This window comes from Podarcis melisellensis (assembly GCF_964234715.1).
Source record: "Podarcis melisellensis genome assembly, chromosome: 2".
Taxonomy (NCBI): Eukaryota; Metazoa; Chordata; class Lepidosauria; order Squamata; family Lacertidae; genus Podarcis; species Podarcis melisellensis.
The window spans coordinates 30,331,646-30,350,985 of NC_138529.1; the positions used below are offsets into that span (position 1 = coordinate 30,331,646).

The 19,340-nt window shown below is 49.0% G+C and overlaps 1 protein-coding gene across 2 annotated transcripts in view; it reads left to right on the forward strand.

The window, feature by feature from the left end:
* GCGR (glucagon receptor) overlaps positions 1 to 19,340 on the forward strand; it is a 43,508-nt gene that overhangs the window by 22,124 nt on the left and 2,044 nt on the right. The window contains exons 1-13 of one of the 2 annotated variants that reach the window (XM_081899759.1): positions 3,887 to 4,002; positions 4,117 to 4,257; positions 4,362 to 4,458; positions 5,626 to 5,733; positions 8,079 to 8,200; positions 8,384 to 8,490; positions 9,980 to 10,133; positions 12,035 to 12,194; positions 16,794 to 16,854; positions 17,095 to 17,164; positions 18,032 to 18,120; positions 18,463 to 18,601; positions 19,096 to 19,137. In XM_081899759.1, the coding sequence (XP_081755885.1) occupies positions 4,204 to 4,257; positions 4,362 to 4,458; positions 5,626 to 5,733; positions 8,079 to 8,200; positions 8,384 to 8,490; positions 9,980 to 10,133; positions 12,035 to 12,194; positions 16,794 to 16,854; positions 17,095 to 17,164; positions 18,032 to 18,120; positions 18,463 to 18,601; positions 19,096 to 19,137 (1,203 nt within the window). In that variant the 5' untranslated portion in view covers positions 3,887 to 4,002; positions 4,117 to 4,203. Of the gene's footprint in view, positions 1 to 3,886; positions 4,003 to 4,116; positions 4,258 to 4,361; positions 4,459 to 5,625; positions 5,734 to 8,078; positions 8,201 to 8,383; positions 8,491 to 9,979; positions 10,134 to 12,034; positions 12,195 to 16,793; positions 16,855 to 17,094; positions 17,165 to 18,031; positions 18,121 to 18,462; positions 18,602 to 19,095; positions 19,138 to 19,340 lie in introns of those variants that run through there. The other variant, XM_081899760.1, reaches the window with a different exon arrangement.

Sequence of the window (19,340 nt, forward strand, 5' to 3'; positions counted from 1 at the left end):
CCGTGCCCTGCTCTGGTTCGCCAGAAGCGGCTTAGTCATGCTGGCCACATGACCCGGAAGCTGTCTGCGGACAAACGCCAGCTCCCTCGGCCAATAAAGCAAGATGAGCGCCGCAACCCCAAAGTCGGTCACGCCTGGACCTAATGGTCAGGGGTCCCTTTACCCTTTACCTTTAATTGGCTTGTTAGTTTTTGAACTATCCTCATAATCCAAAGGCACTACAATCGTCAGGACAAAACTAGACATGACACCAACGATCTAGGAACTGGATCGCCTGTGTTTTGTTTCTTTTTAACTACTGTGGGAGAGAGGCAAAATGGATCAGAGCTGCAGTGCTTGGGGAGGGGTTTTCAACACTGATCCCCCATCCTCCCATATCATTTTTGTGACTGAGCCCCCTGCCCACCCCAAACTGGAGTATTCAACAACAGGTACTTGGCGCAACAATAGAGCCCCACATCTCAATCACCTAACATCACTATGGCACCAGATGACCCTCGCCCCCTCTTTTTGCCCACATGTCCATGCAGAGAGCTCTGCAATTTATGCCCAAGTGCCAATAGTCAGCTGATTGTTGGGGCTCACATAGCGCTACAAACAGAACTATGAAAGCCCTGACAATCAGCTGAGGCCACCACTGCCCTGACTCTTACCAAAGGAATTTCACATTTTGAAAAACAATTCTGAAGTTGTATATTGCCACAACCTATCCCAGGAGTGGGGGAGCTCAGGTGCTAAATGCAGCCCTCCAGACCCCTGTCTTTGGCCCTTGGCATCCTCCCCAGTCCACAACCCTCACCGGCCCTGCTTTGCACCCTCCTTGAGTAATAATAATAATAATAATAATAATAATAATAATAATAATAAATTTATTATTTATACCCCGCCCATCTGGCTGGGTTTCCCCAGCCACTCTGGGCGGCTTCCAACTGAATATTAAAAACAGTACAGCATCAGACATTAAAAACTTCCCTAAAGAGGGCTGCCTTCAGTTGTCTTTTAAAAGTTAAATAGTTGTTTATTGCCTTGACATCTGCTGGGAGGGCGTTCCATAGGGCAGGCGCCACTACCAAGAGAGCCCTCTGTCTGGTTCCCTGTAACCTTACTTCTCTCAATGAGGGAACCGCCAGAAGGCCCTCGGCGCTGATTCTCTGTGTCCAGGCTGAACGATGGGGGTGGAGACGCTCCTTCAGGTATACAGGACCAAGGCTGTTTAGGGCTTTAAAGGTCAGCACCAACACTTTGAATTGTGCTCGGAAAGGTACTGGGAGCCAATGCAGAGTGGCTTTGCCCGGCTGGAATGTGTCCTTGCACTTTGATAATGCCTCTTGGTTGTCTGGGTAGCGAACAGAGAGGGGTGTGTGAAAGTGACTAGACACTAGTCTACTGTACAGAGGAATTGTTTATATTCATTGCTCTGCCCTCTTTGGCCTCAGGCCCTGCCCAGCACTGGAATGTGGCCCCATGGAAGTTTGCTGAGAAGGGAATTTGACCAATGGCCTCACAAAGCTGCCCCACCGCTGGCCTATTTTTTTTAATGTTGCCATTTCTTTACCCCTCTCTATAGCATAACAAATAAAAAAAAATAAAAATTCTCCAATAGCACCTTAGAGACCAACTAAGTTTGTTCTGGATATAAGCTTTCGTGTGCATGCACACACGAAACAAACTTAGTTAGTCTCTAAGGTGCTACTGGACAATTTTTTATTTTTTTTATTTATATCGACTGCATCAGACCAACACAGCTACCTACCTGAATCTATATCATAACAGTGAGGGTGCTGTGGGTTCTGTGTAGATTCTGTAAATACTCGCAATCTATGAAGTAGCCCTTGGGAAAGTAAGCCCTCCGTATGCAGGGATCTTTTCATTGTTTCTTGCCCAGCTCATGCTGAAGAATGGACCTAGTGGATCACGAGGAGCCTTTCATTCCAGGGCAGAACAAGCATTTTTAGGCCAAGTGCTTATTTTTGGCTTCACAGGACAGCCGGAAGGTCACTCTCGCAATCCCAGCAAAGTTCCGGCCGCATCTGGGCCAAAGGCATGGCCCGTCTGTTCCAAGGCACACGGCAAGAATACTTGGTTTGTGTCCGGAGCACTGTGATCCCATTCAAGAGCCCTTTAACCAGATTAGAGAGGGATTGAAGGATTTAGCTCTGGTGTGAATCTGAGTTTATCCCGGATGGGTTGCCAACACGGCGGGCATTGCCCAACAGCCACCCACAAGGACACACAGCAGTCTTTCAGCCAAGGAGTCCAGCCTTCTGAACACATGGGGGCCTTTGTCGGCAGTAGGATGAAGGCTGTGGGGTTAGGAGGCAACAACATCCCTGGGTTCATCTGGAGCCAGGAGATCCCTGGAGGGCGTTAATGATTAACAGCCTGGTTGGCCTTAAGCTGGGCTATGCCAGGAGCTGTAAACAGACCAGGGGCAGCGCTACTAGCACATTCCCCCTCGTTCCCTCCCCCTATGAAATGTTTTCCTAGACACGGACTGGTGGGGAGAAGTTGACTCTGTATCAGGAGAGTCCCTGCTGTCAGGAGCGCAGGAAGTGTCATGGTGATGGAATGCACAAGCCACTGTCCATGAGCAGATCAGGGCTCCAGGCATCGGGGCATGTGTCCTCTTCAGCAAGCCTCATCTCACCCACCACTCAAGGCGCAAACAGCCCTACCCTCCTTCCCACGTGCACTGCCTACTGCACACACCACACACACAGCCCCCTGGTACCTCGGTGTGGCATTCTGTCGCTGCCTGCACCACCCCACAGACGGAACAGCTACTGCCCTTTCCTGGATCCCTGCAGACAGCACAACGTCAGAACCACCAGCACAATCCTACTGGTTTTCTGGATCCCAGATACATTGGCTGAGTGTACTGCCTACATTCAAAGCACCTTTTCACAGACACATCCCAAATCCAGAGAACTGTCGTCTACCCCTTACAGAGATACAATTACCCTCATCCTTAACAAACTACAGTTACCAGGATTCTTGCAAGAAGGGGAATGCATTTTAAATGCATGCTGTGTATGCAACCATTATTTCCAGAACTCTTTGCTATCTTCCCCACTCACCACATTTCTGTCTTCCTCTCTCTTTCTCTCTGTCTCATACACCTGCTGTTTTCTGGCCACAAGGCAAGGCTATTTTGCCAATCAATACCATAGACAGAGGTGTCCTGTGAGAGGGCTCATCCTATCCCCAAAGGCACCCATGTTTCCCTTTGCTAGTACCTTGGAAGTCGAACGGAATCCGTTCCGGAAGACCATTCAGCTTCCAAAACATTCAGAAATCAAAGCACAGCTTCTGGTTGGCTGCAGGAAGCTCCTGCAGCCAATCTAAAGCTGCGGAATCCCCATTAGATATTTGGGTTCCAAAGAACGTTTGCAAACCGGAACACTCACTTCCAGGTTTGTGGGGTTCGGGAGCCAAAACGTCCCAGTACCAAGGCGTTCGGGATCCAAGGTATGACTGTACAAGAGATCCACTGTCTAGCCTAGCTATGCAAAGGCTTTGGGATACTTTTCTCATGCTCTGTTGTTTTGGGCTACCTGCTGCTCCCCAGCACTGGCTGCAGACTTTGGCAAGCTTGCCTGTGGGGCAGGGAAGTCTCTGCACGCTGCTGCTCTGAGGAGACGAGCAAGAAAAGGGCAGCCCCCCTGTGCTGCATTGTAGTGGATCAAGTCTCCCTGGGCACTTGGCCTGCACCCAAATCCAGCCCTGAAATAGCTCCCCACCCCTAAACAGGCTCCTGTTACAGTGACTGGCATCTGAAGCAGCCCCCTAGAGTGGGCGTCCTCAATTCCTCCTGGCTGCAGTGAGGGTCAGAAGGTTCCCCGCACCAACCAGACGCAGGGTCAAACCACCAACAAGCACCAAGCACCTGATCTGGGCGGAGGCTGCGGTGGCCATATTCACTCCTAGCAGGTCCCTGTCAGCCCAGAATTTCCTGGCACTGGACAGCCTTCCTGGATGTAGCCCAACAAACCCAGTTGCAGAGTGCGTCATCCACCTTGGAGCCAGGGTACTGAAGCCTAGAGTTTGCAGAAGGGCAGTCAGAAACTTGCAAGACTTAAGTGCTCCTCTTTTCTCCTTCTATCTTATCCTTCACAGGGCTCTGCTAAACCGGCCACAGGACGTTCTGTAGGCAGCCAGCAGCTCTGGGAACATCCCAATGCGGCTTTGCAGCCCTGCAGAGGGATGTCCCAACCACGTCTTCTCAGTATCCTGCTGGCACTGGTGGTGTGCCCTCAGGTAAGGGCCTTGGTCCTCAACCCTCCTTAGCCCCTCTCTATCCCAGGCCTGACAGGCACGTACATATCAGGCCGGTCCTCCCTTCTGCTGTCTTTTTCCTTCAGGGATCCTCAGCCCAGATCATGGACTTCCTCTTTGAGAGCTGGAAGGCCTATAGCGAAGAGTGCTACCACAACATGAGCCTTCTGCCACCATCCACTGGTGAGACAAGCGCCCCCTGGAGGTTGGGCATCAGAGCACTGAAGTTGGGGGTGGGGGCAAGGAGGGGGTTGGACATTTATCACTCTGAAGTGCAATGGACATTTAAAGGCACTGGTCAGTTTTTCCACCCAGCTGCTTTTCTTGCTTGTTTGTTTGTTTAAGCTCAGCCTCCTTGCTAGGCAATGAGCAGCTGAGTGCTGGGACCACATGCATCTGTGCATGCTGTGGAAACGAGACAAGAATTTTGGAAGCTTAAGGGGCATAGCAAATTGCCTTACATTGAGTCAGACCACCATGCTAGCTTGGTAGAGTCTATACCAGGTGTGGTGAACCCTTGGTTCTCCAGATGTTGCTCAGCTGCAACTTCCATCACCCCTGTCCATTGGCCATGCTTGCTGGGGCTGATAGTTGTAGTTCGACAACATCTGGAGGGTCAGACGTTCCCCACACACCGGCAGTGGCTCTCCAGGATTTCAGACAAGGCGTCTTTCGCAGCCCTACTTGGAGATGTCAGGGATTGAACCTGTGGCCTTCTGTATGCAAAGCATTTTCCCTACCACTATGCTACGGCCCTATGCCAAGCTTGAGGGAGAAAATGAGCTACCTACAGTGCTGGGTCCCAGAGGCAAGTGTTGTTTCATAAATCAGCATACGCAAAAGATGAGGGGTTCTTTTTCTCAAGAAGTTGCTGTAAAAACTGTTTCAGACAGCAGTAGAGCACAAAGGGTAGGCTGAGGCAGGGTGGAGGTGAGGTTTGTGGATGAATTACTAGGCAGTTGTGTGTGCAGACACATGCATGTGAAGCTGGCAACAAGGGTCCCATATGTGTCCCAAGGGCAAATTCTGCTGGTTGATGAAACACGTGAAGGACATGAACGTGGGGAAAGTTTCCTAATTAAAGAAAGAGTAAAAAATAAGGACGAAGCTGCAGTGGCGTAGCGTGGGTGGTCAGCACCCGGGGCAAGGCAAGTAATTTGCGCCCCCTAACCCGTGGATTTGCGCCCCCTAACCCTAACCCCCAGATGTTGTGCCCGGTGCGGCCGGCCCCCCCTGCACCCCCCATGCTACGCCACTGCGAAGCTGTACACATATTCAGGCACACATATAACCCGCTGTTCCTACCACCGTATCACACACAGATCCTAAGTTTTCTCCTCTCTTTGACAGAGCTGGTCTGCAACCGAACCTTTGACAAGTACTCGTGCTGGCCTGATGCACAGCCCAACAGCACTGTCAATGTTTCCTGTCCCTGGTACCTGCCCTGGTACGACCAAGGTGCGTGCACTGGGGGCAGAAGCAGACTGGAATGGGCCTGTGCCCTTGGCAGGGGGAAAAAGGAAGGAAGTGACATGGGAGAGTTACTCAGGGCCCAGCCACACTTTGCCTTAAGTCCATACCTCTTTGCGCCATTTTCAATTTGGTCCAGGCCTGGGTGTTCCCACTTGTGATTTCTGCCTCTGCTTTCCCTTGAAACCCCATGTTTTCCTGTTCATGCTTCCTATAATCAATAGTCTGCTTTTAAAGTTGTCTCCACCTTCAGTTCCACTCACCTGTGGCAGAGAGTCAGAAAATCAGAAAAGCCAGATACTCAGGAAACTGGATAATCAGATAATCATTCAACATGCACAAAAGGAGCCAGGACATTTCCACTACAGTGGTACCTCGGGTCAAGAACTTAATTCGTTCCGGAGGTCTGTTCTTAACCTGAAACTGTTCTTAACCTGAGACACCACTTTAGCTAATGGGGCCTCCTACTGCTGCTGCGCCGCCACTGCACGATTTCTGTTCTCATCCTGAAGCAAAGTTCTTAACCTGAGGTTATATTTCTGGGTTAGCAGAGTCTGTAACCTGAAGCGTCTGTAACCTGAAGCGTCTGTAACCCGAGGTACCACTGTACAGGGATGGTCCATCCCATTTCACCACCTGAGGTGAAACAGAAATGCACTGTTCCCTGCTCCCCAACTTTCACTGTTGCCGGAATGCCGCCTTCAAAGCGCTGCCACTCATCTTTCCCATCCCGTGCAGGTGGGGAGTGGCAATGCAATGCACAGGAACACCACTTCCTTGCCAGGTTTGGTGAGAGCCAAGGCATTCCAGGTGTTGCTGCTCGTCTTCTCTACCCCAGGGGATGCCATGCACCAGAACATCTCTTTTTTGCCAGTGAGGGTTGTTCTAGCAGTGGCAGAAATGGTGGGGCAGGCAGGGTGCCTCCAAAGCACTTCTGTCATCTGAGGCAGGTGCTTCACCCCGCCTCATTAGTGAGACGGCTCTGTTCCAATACATATTACAGTGGTACCTTGGTTCTCGAACTCAATCCATTCCTGAACTCCGTTCAACTTCCAAAACATTCACAAACCAAGGTGCAGCTTCTGATTGGCTGATTGGCCATGGAAACAATGCCGACAGCAGAAACGGATGATCAGCTTTCGAAAAATGGATGCAAACAGGAACACTTATTTCCAGGTTTGCGGGCTTCAGGAGCCAATTTGTTTATCAACTAAGCCGTTCAGGAACCAAGGTACCACAGTATTTAATACGTACTGTATTATTACAGGCAGAAAATAAAGCTGCCTTTGGAACCATTGCAACCAATAAAAGCAAACAAATTGGGACACCCAGATTTTGCACATATATCACTTGATCACTGTTTTAATGAGCACCAAACAAGGAAGAGTAAACTAAAAAAAACCACATTTTAAGCATGTTGAGGAAACTAGAAGTGGGGTGCTCGAAGCTGGGGAGACTCCTGGAAAAATTATCCCACAGGGGTAGGCAGGGAGAGAAGGAAAGGAGGTGGGAGCAGACTTCCCACAAAACAGCTTCCTGGAAAGCATGCAGAATCCAATTCAGGAACTATTTTAGGACTGGTTCAGAAGAGAGACACATTTTTCTTTGGGTTTTCCTCGTGACATTTGTTCCAGTTCAGCAGTAAACAACAGGTTTTCCCAGGGAAAGTGGTGGGACAAAGCAAAAACCTATGGACCTGTTATAACAGAGTGATACAAAATACTAGAAATCACGGGACAAACGAAAGTGTGGCTGAGCCCTAAGAAGGGGAAATAGACAGGAAAGGAATGAAGAGGGATCGGGATGATAATAAACTAGAGAAGGATGAGGGGAAAGTACTGAGGGTGCAGGAGATGGGGACTGTGGGAAGGCACAGAGGAATAACAACAAACGGTCAGAACAAGTATAGGGTGGAGTTATAATAATAATCCTAATAAGATCACAAAGGATAAGGCAATCAGTGACTACTAGCCATGTTCTGACTTCATGGACAGAGGCAATATGCCTCTGAATACCAGTTGCTGGGAATGAGAAGTGGGGAGATGGTTGTTGCACCCAGGTTCTGGTTGGTGGGCTTTGTGTAGACAACTGAATGGCTGCTTTGCAATCGGGATGCTGTGCCAGATGGGCCTTCTGATTCAGTCGAGTTCTTCTTCCTCTTGCCTTATGCCAGGCTTCCTCAAACTTGGCCCTCCAAATGTTTTTTTTTGGCCTACAACTCCCATGATCCCTAGCTAGCAGGACCAGTGGTCAGGGATGATGGGAACTGTAGTCTCTTAACATCTGGAGGGCCGAGTTTGAGGAAGCCTGCCTTATGCCTTCATTCCCTACAGTGAAGCATGGCTATGTATTCAAGAAGTGTGACCCAGATGGACAATGGGTGACCACCCCCGAAGGGAAGTCGTTGCGTGATGCTCATCAGTGTGTGATGAACAACGAGACCATCTTAGAGCAGGTGAGAGCACGGCTATCTAAATGAGTCCTGGGGGCTGTCTGCAAGAACATTCCCCGCCTCCGTTGACTCCATTGACTTTGTACTCAACGTACTATGCCCATTTTAAAGAGCAGATAGATTACCAGGATTAGTACCATCCCTTTGGGGCCTCAAATTGTCTCTTTCCTCTCTTTCGACTTCCAGGAGTGGTTTGCTAAGATCTACGGGAGCTTCAAGGTGATGTACACGGTTGGCTACTCGGTGTCACTCTGCACTTTGATCCTTGCCTTGGCTGTGCTGCTGGGCTTCAGGTGCCTTGGGAACTGGCCTGGGAGGGTTGGGGGTGATGGTAATGGGGGTGACCACATTGAGGGGCAGTGCCCAAAGCGGTGAGGGGGAGGGAACCGGGAAGTGGGATAGTAAGACCAGATTTCATTTGGTCCTCCTAGAAGGAAGTGGAATGGCTGTAGGTCTGCCTGGAAAGAAGTGAGATGACAGCTCAGTTGGTTAAAGCGTGGTGCTGATAATGCAAGGTTGTAACTTTGATCCCTGTATGGGGCAGCTGCATATTCTTGCATTGCAGGGGGTAGGACTAGATGATCCTCAGGGTCCCTTCCAACTCTACAATTCTATGATCCTATCTGGTTGGGTGGAGATGGAGCTCTTTTAAGTTGGAAGGGATCCGTCCACACTGGAGATGCTGGGAATTGCTCTTTACATATTAACGTCTTTGGCAGAAACCAACACTTTGCATGCTTTCTGACCGAGTGAGACAAATTACATACAATGCAGTTTTGTGTTTCTTTAAAAATATATTTTATTAGAGAAAGTTGAGGTGGATTCATTCAACCCTCTTTTTTCACCACAAGGTTGTTGCTGCTGTTTTTACATTTACTCTGTTGGGTTGGTCCATTTGGATCCCTAATCGCGCGGCAGGTTCAGCAAGTGCACACTTTGAGACTACAAATTAATTTACCTGTCTCCAAAAAAGTACATAAGATCAGGAGTGTCACAGGTCTCTCTGCTAGCAGGCACCAGATAAAAATTATCCCTGTGGTAGAGAAAGCAGCCATGTCAGAATGCAACTTTGGGAAGTATGCATGTTGCTGTGTACTTGTGATGAGAATATATGACTGTGTGGGTGTGTACTTACGTCAGTTGAATGAAGTGTGTGTGTGTGTGTGTGTGTGTGTGTGTGAGAGAGAGAGAGAGAGAGAGAGAGAGAGAGAGAAAGAATATGGCCCTATCTGCACTATATATTTAAAGCAGGATCATACCGCTTTAAGCTTCCCTGGTTCTCCCCAAAGCTGTAGGATTAAGGAGTTGAAGGATTAAGGATGCTGATAGATATTAGGAGACCCCCTCCCAGAACTACAATTCCCAGAGCTCCCTGGGAAGAGGGATTGATTGTTAAACCTCTCTGGGAGTTGTAGCATTGTGAAGGGAATAGGGGTCTCTTAACACCACCCCTAACGAAGTGCCTTCCTGGGTCACATTGGTCTGGATTTAATTAAAATATTTTCTGGTCAAAATCTGCAAAATATTTCCAGATTGGCCAGGAGCTCCTGGTAAGCCATATGACAGTTCACGAGAGAGCAGAGCATGGGTGAATGCGTAGGTGTGGAATGAGGAGCAGAGTGGAGAACACAAGGCATGGAGGAGCGGGGTGGGGGTTTAGTACAGTGGGGTGAAAGAGAGATCAGGGTGCAAGGGCTGGGAGGAAGATCTGGGAGAGAGGCACTGGCTGCATGGTGCTGGCCATGCTGGACAGGCGTTGTTGACAAGCTCCCTGCTCTCCAGCAAGCTGCACTGCATGCGCAACTACATCCACATGAACCTCTTCGCCTCCTTCATCCTGAAGGGCATCTCGGTGCTTATTATCGACAAGCTGCTCAACACTCACTTCAACCAGAAGATTGACGACTACAGTGTGGGTCTTTGGCTGAGTGATGAGGTGAGTTAAACATTCCTGGTCCCCCCTTTTTTTTTACACTTGCTTAATTTTCATTTCCTTTGTTCCCTTTCCCCAGGGAGCATGAAGGTTCAATTGATTCGCCTCTGCACCACACATAAACAATTATGGTAACCCAACAACCCCTGCCTACACTACTTGGTAGCTACACACTAGGGCCCACTCCCAAGTAGTTGTTTTCACATACAAATTCACAAGAGCCAGCAAATAAGGGGGGAAAGGCATAGGATGTTTTCTCAGAGCTTTCACAATGCTTAAGTCAGCTTGTAATGCATCCATAATGTCCCGGTTAAAACCTAATGTCAGAGCTGCCTCTAGGTCCCAGCTCACAGAGGACCAACGCTAGTCAGTAATAATGTACAAAAGTCTTTATTGAAGTTCAGTTTCCATTTCCAAGCCGCAGCGTGCAGCTCTACGTCTTAGAACCTAGATCGGCGAAGCTCCGTCTGAGTCTCCACCCCCTGTACACCAGTTTAAGACTCTAGCCTTACTCCACCTCTTCTGTTGCTCTTTCCTCCTCTGGGTCCTTCTGCCCCCCGGGGTCTCCTCCTTTCTGGACTCTTCTGACACTGACCCCCCTGACTCTTGTCCCTCCTTCCGGCGGGCTTTAGGACCTGGCTCCCTATCCGGGCTACCTGCTGTGCCGCTCGCCTGTACATTTGAACTTGGCGCGCGCGCCCAGCCTCCAACTTTCCTCTTGACCGTTTCCGCGCTCTCCGATGGAGGCGTGGTCAATCCTGACTCATCTCCTCCCGCTGGTGGTGAGCAGCCTGATCCCGATACCTGGGACTCCTCCCCCCCACTGCGCTCTGGTGGGGAAGCTGGTCCTGATTTCCAACTGCTGCTCTCTGAGTCCCCTCTGGCCCCTTCTTCCTGGGGTGTCCCCCTAGGCACCCCCCTTGCTCTGACCATGGGCGCCCCCTTCTGTGAATCTTCCAATTCGCTGGAAAGACTCAGGGACCTCGGACCACTGTCATCGCTTACGCTCCCTTCGGATTCCTCCCCCTCGCTCTCCATTTCCTCCCTCTCCTGGGCCTCTGCTCCTGAGCCCCTGACACCTAAGTTTGGTGACTACCGTATTTTTTGCTCTATAAGACTCACTTTTTCCCTTCTAAAAGGTAAGGGGAAATGTGTGTGCATCTTATGGGGCGAATGCAGGCTGCACAGCTATCACAGAAGCCAGAACAGCAAGAGGAATTGCTGCTTTCACTGTGCAGCGATCCCTCTTGCTGTTCTGGCTTCTGAGATTCAGAATATTTTTTTTCTTGTTTTCCTCCTCCAAAAACTAGGTGAGTCTTGTGGTCTGGTGCGTTCTTATAGAGCAAAAAATACGGTATATCGTTTCTCTGATGCATCCAGTCATGAGTTAATAACATACCCCCAGAGTGCAAGAGCAATGTCTGGTATCTAGAATTAAACTGCTGGAAGGCTGGACCGTGTGGGCTAAGCCCTGCTTCAAATGAAGCCATGCCAATAGCATCCCCAATAGCAACTTCTTCAACCCTCCTCTGGTTCAGTACTCACCTTCATTCATGGTTATGGGAACCAGAACTACCATGCTTTGCTGTCACCAAGCAGCCTGAACCAGCTACATTTCCAAACTTGATCCAAGCCATTGCCTAGTTGCCAAGTCCTACGCATTACTGCCACTTGAGACCTTCTGTACTGGTGGCTTTTGTTTTTAACGCACCAACCACAAAACTATGGAGAGTGGCAAACTGCTGCCCCCATGAATCTGCCTGCTAAAGGGACATGTCCATTTTGTGTTGAAGCTGATCCAGGGGTTGGGTTGTAGAGAGGGGTAGGGTGGGGGAGGAGAGCTTCTCGCTGAGAGTTCCTGGACTTTCCTTGCCCTTCTCACTGACCCCTTGCCATTCCCCCAGGCAGCAGCCAGGTGCCGGGCAGCCACTGTGTTCATGCAGTACGGCATTGTGGCCAACTATTGCTGGCTGCTGGTGGAGGGGCTCTACCTGCACAACTTGCTGGTGTTGGCCGTCTTCTCCGAGCGCAGCTACTTCAGCCTCTACCTCTGCATCGGCTGGGGTGAGTATATGCAGGGTTGCCAAGGCCCTGGAAAGGACGAGTGACTGAGTGTCAGAGGCACCTTCGCTGGAGCAGAAACAGCAGGGCGAGAGTCACTGAGGGTGGCAGGGAAGGAGAAGCACTGTGGCTGGAGATTGCGCTAATCTGCACTGTTTATTATGGCAAGGGTGGGGAAGCTCCAGTCCATATGGGCCAAAATGGTTTCCCTCGAAAGACGTCAGGTGTGGGGCAGGCAAAGATGCGGCTTGACCAGGGGATGTGCTGATGGGCGGTGACTTCAAGTCTGCTGATTAATAGCACTTCAAAGAAATTTGGCTTGTGGGGGGTAGGGGAGATAAGGCCAGGATTCCCACCTTTATGTTATGGGGACGGGGCATATGACCTTGTCTCAGAGTTATGGGATGGGGAGAGTGTGACACAGAAGGTAATGATGGTGACAATGGTCAGTGTTGGATCCAGAGCAGGCCTGTCCTGTGACATTTGCCACTGTAGGCAAATCACCCCAGCAACACCCCTACCTCCATGATGACACCCCCTCTTCAGATCCGGGGGGCCCTGCCCCCCGCCATACGTGCACTGCAGCCAGCCCCACCACTACAGAAGGGCTGGACTTGGGTCTTTCAAATTTCAGTGGCGCTCTGTATGAGGCCAAAATTCATCGCACACCCCCTTCTCTTGCTGCTCAGTTTACCATGTTATACAGTGGTACCTCGGGTTAAGAACTTAATTCGTTCTGGAGGTCCGTTCTTAACCTGAAGACCACTTTAGCTAATGGGGCCTCCCTCTGCCACTGTGCCGCCGCTGCACGATTTCTGTTCTCATCCTGAAGCAAAGTTCTTAACCCGGGGTACTATTTCTGGGTTAGTGGAGTCTGTAACCTGAAGCGTCTGTAACCCAAGCTACCACTGTAGTTGCAAGCCCTGCTGCATCCCCTAGGCTAAGCACCCAGTATGGTGGAACCAGTCACGCTGCCCTAAATCCATCTCTGACAACACCTGCAATGCTGCCATGATGCAGTGGCAGCAGTGAGGCTGCAGCAATGAGGGCACAGTGGCAGTGGTCTGTGGCAGTGGCACAGACAAAGCCCCGGCAGGGCTGGCAGCGGCACAGTGGTGGGGCCCAGAGTATCATTTCAGTGGACTGAAGGACTCCTAATGTTTGTGGAAGGGACTGAGATCTATCCGAAGCTCCCACTGGAGGAAGGGGAAAGGGTCATTTTTGCCTATTTCACCCCTTCTCTTCCCCCTCTCACTGTTTTAGAGGATCCCCTACGCCTTCAGTTGTTCAGAGTGCGCAGGGGGGCTTCAGAGGGAAAGAGGAACTGGCAAACATCACCTGCCCCTGCCTCCAGCAGGAGTTTCCTGTGAATTGAGTTGTGCTCACAGAAACTCTGAGTCCAAGGCAGATAATGCCTCATTGCTTGACCAACACAGTGCCATTTTACCCAGAATTTATTCCTCTAAGTAACAGAGGTGCCTTTGCTTTACTTTTCTGTACATTAAAAAAAAACAACTTTGGAAGAATGATAGCCTCCACAAGCCCTCCTGTGGGTGAAAGACCTAGATATGTCATTGAATGAGCATGTTGCTTGATCAATGGCTTTCTGCAATCACTGTCTTTTAATGGCAAGAATTAGATTATAAAGTCCCAAGTGCTCCTTTATCTAAGCCTTCCTGAGTAATTTTTTGTCTATTAAAATCTTGCATGTTCAGACTTTACAATGGTTTCAGATTAGCTAGGAATTGTGAGGTTCTGGTGAAGCCAGCATTGAGCATCCCTACCTTACTATTTATTTCCTCTAAAAAGAGAAAATCAAGATATGCCTGCTTGAATGTCAGATTTGACCCTTGTGACTACCAGCTACCTGCTAAATAGCTGCCTTCTTTCTTTCTGAGCGTGAGAGACTAAAGGGCAAGCAAGACGTGTTATGAATGATGCATGGGCTGCAATTGAGAAGAGCAACAGCATATTCTCTCTCGGTTTTCCTGGTAAACATCCAGTAAAAGATAGATGGATGTGATGTCATCATTCTCAGAGTTTGCCAACCCTAGGGATGAGTGAATCAGTCTGTTTGCAGCCTGTGTCACTTTTGCAGGCATTCTGCAAGAACACATTAAGCTGCAATTTTAAAACATAATAATTCCGCGTGACAATTCACATTTCTCCCCAAACAAATAGAAGCATAAGGCTGCTGTCACGCTGGAGTTCACATGGCCCCCAGTAGGCAGCCAGGCCAACTCCAGCATAACAGCATGCAGGTAAGTGGGCAAGCAGGCCATTTGGCAAGTAAGCAGCATGGGTAGAAAGCGGCCCAGGCAAGGTGTTGAACAAAAGGGAAGAAGTGGTCCACAGAGAGGTTTCACAAACCACTCTCTAAAACATCTGTCCCGCTCTGTTAAACATGGCTACAGCAAGGTTTAACAGGGGGCAGGGGCTTCAGAAAACAGCTCTCTGAAGTGCCTCAGACTTTATTACTTTAAAAGGTGGGGTTGGGGTGAGCTGTGAGGGGGGAAAGGAAGGGTGTGGGATAAGCAGGGGTGGAGCTGTTAGGTGGGGCAGGGGTTTGGGGCAAGCTGTGAAGGAAGGAAAACTGTGAGGGGATCAGCCAGGGGGTGGGTGGGGCATAGGAGCAGCAGCCCCTATTCAACACGCAAACATGTATCTGAACTTAACATTCTTTCAAAATATGCATTTCCAAACACCTCTTGTCTCAAAATACATATTTCTAAACGTTTCCCCTTCAAAAGACCAATTCCTAAAGACATTTGGACACGTATTTTGAGGCAAGAACTGTGCTGGAACATTTGGGAAGTGTGAAAGACGTCAGCTAACTAAGTTCAGATCCACACATTGGCCTGGGAGGCACCGATCAGGTGAGCTCATATCAGAAATAACAGAAACAGAAGCATGCCAAGCCCCACCTCCTGCACTCGATTGCCTGCTCCTAACAGCAAAGGGGGGGGGACATTTTGGGTACGATAATGACACCGTCTCATCTGTCTTCTTTCAGTAAACATTACTGGGGAGACATGGGAAGGAGACAGTGCTGTTTTCAGCAGTAGTCATCCATCCCTCATGACTAGTAATGTTTGCCCCAAAGGGCAAGCAGCTCTACATGGAACAGCACATTGTACTGCAGCTAAGGCCATGTAGAGACTGTAGTTTTTGAGGGCATTCTGTTGTTGATGCTTGCAGTCAAAATGATCACCCACCCTCTTACCCCCACCATGATCTCAGATCAAGTAGATTTTTGAGACATTACAACAGTAGCAGCAGCAGCAACAACCCGATAGCATCTATTTGACCAGAGACAACAGTGGGTGAGAGATATTTACACTCTGGCTAACAAGTGGTTCTTATCATACCACTGCCTAATTGCTAAAGAGCTACTGCCTGCATGGGACTTCTGATGCCAACTCTTGCATCTTATCCCTCGGGTAATCAACCTAGTGTCCTCCAGATGTCCTCAGACTTCAGCTCCCATTAGCCCCAACCAGCAAGGTGAATGATCAGGGATTATGGGAGTTGTAGTCCAAATAAATTTTGAGGACACCACTTTGGCTGCCTGCATCTTATCCTATCTATCTTAAAAGCAGGTTTAATCCATAAACTGGGCTCCTTTGGGAGGAAGAGTAGGATATGAGTTTAATAAATAAATATACTTTTCCACATTCTGTTTTGAAAGTGTCTGATGGTGCTTCCACATGGCAGTCTATTGTGATCTCAGTGCTACACATGCATGCAAGTTTTGCACGGTGCCCACACAATGCTGATATTGGGTGTTGTTGTTGTTGTTGTTTTGAACAACATAAAAGGAAAAAAGGTATACTATATCATATGGGATGGCGTTTTGATGTCATGTGGTCACTGCCCAAAACTTGGTCTACACAAACATCACTGAGTCTGCAGTAAACTCTCTCATAACAATGCCATTTGTGCCTCTTGCTAGTTGCTTCCTACTAAGCAATTATACAGACACAGTTGTATCCAACCGAAGTCATTTCATGAACAGAATGGCTCCCGCAAACACGATGGGATTTCCCTTCCCTCTCCTCCCTGTTCACACCCCTGCCACTGCCTGCAAGCCTACTCTGGAGACTGGGAGAGGGACCTGGAGCAGGTTTGGGAGGAGGGCACAGTGCAGTGGGGGGAAAGAAGCCCCTCCGCAATCTAGAAACATCCAGGTCTTGCCTGGAAATCTGAGGTTTTGTCTCTTTCTGGTGAACCCACGCCTAAACCACATGTGCCATTTGGCAAACGTATATGTGGCAACCAGGCCAGGTTGGATTGTCTCTATGTTCATGGAGCCTGGGCTGGGAGACAAGATCTGTCAACTTAGATTGGCTTCTTCACCTAGAGAATGTATAACTCCAAGCAAATTGACTGCAGTGATACTCCCAAGATTTGAGGATCCCTCGACTCCCTGCACCTCCTGGTTGCGTTTAATGAGCCACTGGCAGATCTTGAGTCAGGATGAATCTAGCGCAGAAACTCTTCTCAGGTTAAATTCCTCTGTCCTGCCAGACAGAGGCCGTTCCTTTTTTAAAAAATAAATAAATAAATCCTCTCTCTCTCTCTCTCTCTCTCTCTTTCTTCCAGGGGCCCCAGTACTCTTCATTGTGCCATGGGTAGTGGTGAAATTTCTTTATGAAAATATTCAGTAAGTTCCAGGACAATGTGTGTCTCTGCTGTGCAGACTGTTTGTAGGTTATCTGTAATGCTTCTGTCATTGCCAGGCAACTTAATAGGTGACATTCCTATGAGGGCTATGGGTGTGAGCAGGCCACATTGTACTAAGTGTGAGGAGTGGGGGTGGGAGGTGCTGCAAGGAAGAGGACAGTGTGCCAGGCCACACTTGTTGCACACGATCCATGGTTTCTTTCTTTCTTTCTTTCCTGAGATGCTGGAGTACCAATCATAACATGGGGTTCTGGTGGATCCTGCGTTTCCCTGTGTTCCTGGCCATCTTGGTGAGTTCTCTTTATTCCTCGCTTGTCTCAGATGCCCACTGAACCGCCCACAATGGCTGCCCTTGCCCAGCAAAATGCAGAGGGAACAATCATTTTCCTGCCTCCAGCCTTCTTATTTGATGTTCCTGAAAAATGAATAGGGCAACCTCCAAGTAATAAAATGTCTGAGGGCCACAATGTGATGCACCTTGTCAGGCCAGGGGTAGGTTGTGAACCAATTTTGGCCTGAAAGCCACATTAGCCATGTTGGGCACATAGCCCACTTCCTTAACTGATGGATGCAGATCAGCTGAGGGATTATCAACCCCCTCCCCCTACATAAAATGATGAAGTTAATGACAGGGGAGAGGGCACACCGCATCACCATCAAGGTGCTGAGCAGGGCAAAGAGGCTTAAACCAGCACTGTGTCAACTAATTAACTAAATTGTTTTTTGTGCTGTCAAAATGCTGCTGGGGTGGGGTGAGAAAACATTTCTTTGGGGACCCAATTTAGCCTCCAAGCCTAAGATAAGCCACCCCTGTTGTCCATGTTACCAACAACAATAATTTAGTATGTATATTATAGACAGCACTTTCCCTAAGTGCTCAAATCACAAAATGTTATTAGCAAGCATATGTACCAGTGATCCAGTAACTGTTCTGCAAACGTCTAATCCTATAGCCCCAGTGATGCATAGACGTGGTCACAGCCTGGATGGAGCACTTTGGGGAGACCTGTGCAAGCCACTGAGAGCTTATGATGGGTCCAGAATTAATAACAGTAGTAATCGTGGCTAAAATTAGACCCTTATTTGCTATGCGTGTCTTTTGACTCTCCTGCAGTCCTGCCTCTTCTTCCCACTCAGACACACTCTCTCTCTTTCAGATCAACTTCTTCATTTTCATCCGTATCATTCAGATATTGGTCTCTAAGCTCCGTGCCCACCAGATGCGCTACACAGACTACAAATTCCGGTACTGGCTCCTGCTCCCACCCTTCCCTGCTCTACAGTGCCATAGCTTTTCCCGGGATGGGAAGGTTCTATTATCATCCTGTTTACGCCATCATTGCCCATGGCATCACAGCCTTTGTAGGTTAGGGGTATCCCTTCCACACGTCCATGGGTTTGGGGGATGGGTACACTGACTTTTTAAAGTGGCCTTCGATACGAGTCTAGCAGGTTTCTTTTCTTGTCATTCATAAGCCCATTCGTTCCTCCACCAGGTAGGTGGTTCATACGGGGTTCGGGCCGAATACTGTGGGATGCTGCTGCCTTTTGCTTGTCATGCATTCTAATTAGCTGATGCCCCATTTAGGCTGGCCAAGTCAACACTGACGCTCATCCCGTTGCTGGGAATCCACGAGGTGGTTTTCGCCTTTGTCACCGATGAGCATGCCCAGGGCACGCTGCGCTATGTCAAGCTCTTCTTTGACCTCTTCCTCAGCTCCTTCCAGGTGAGGCACACCAGAAGCCCATTCTTTGCTCAGGCCCATTCAAAAACTATAGAGAGACAAGCTTTTCTGGTTGCAATTATTATTTAATGTACGTTTCTGTGTATATGACTAGGTTTCTTCCTATAAAAATTATGCTAAAAAGTGGGAGTTTCTTATATATGGATAGTGCATAGGGCAGACGTTTGATTAGCTGCTGCCGTGTCTGTCCACGGCTGTTGGATGTGTTATTGGTTGCTGTGTCAATGGCTGGTGTTGATCGGCTGAAGCTGGGGCAATAGGACGGGCGATAGGCAACTTCTGCCAGTGAGGGGACAGATGAGCTCAACAACCCTGTGCAATCCCCCCCCAAAGCGCAATCCTCCCCCCAAAAAGCTCAAGATGTCTGAGCCATCTCCCCCCATCTTCTTAAATTTGAGTCCCCCAAAATAGGGGGCTTCATACATGGAAAAATACAGTAAATGGCATTATTCTGATTGACTTCTTTGTCTCTTTAGGGAATGCTGGTGGCCATTCTTTACTGCTTTGTGAATAAGGAGGTAAGTGTGCTCTAAACTGGGGGTGGGGATGTGGTGGAGGAGGGAGATACAGGACATGCAAGCTGCTGCACAGGTAGGAATGTATGGCAGCAAGGATGATTTCCACCTGTATTATCTGAGTGGTATTGGAGGCACAGCTGGAGCAAGATGCAATGTCTTTTGAAATACTGTCAGAGATGAGTGACCCACCCAGCTTAATTCAA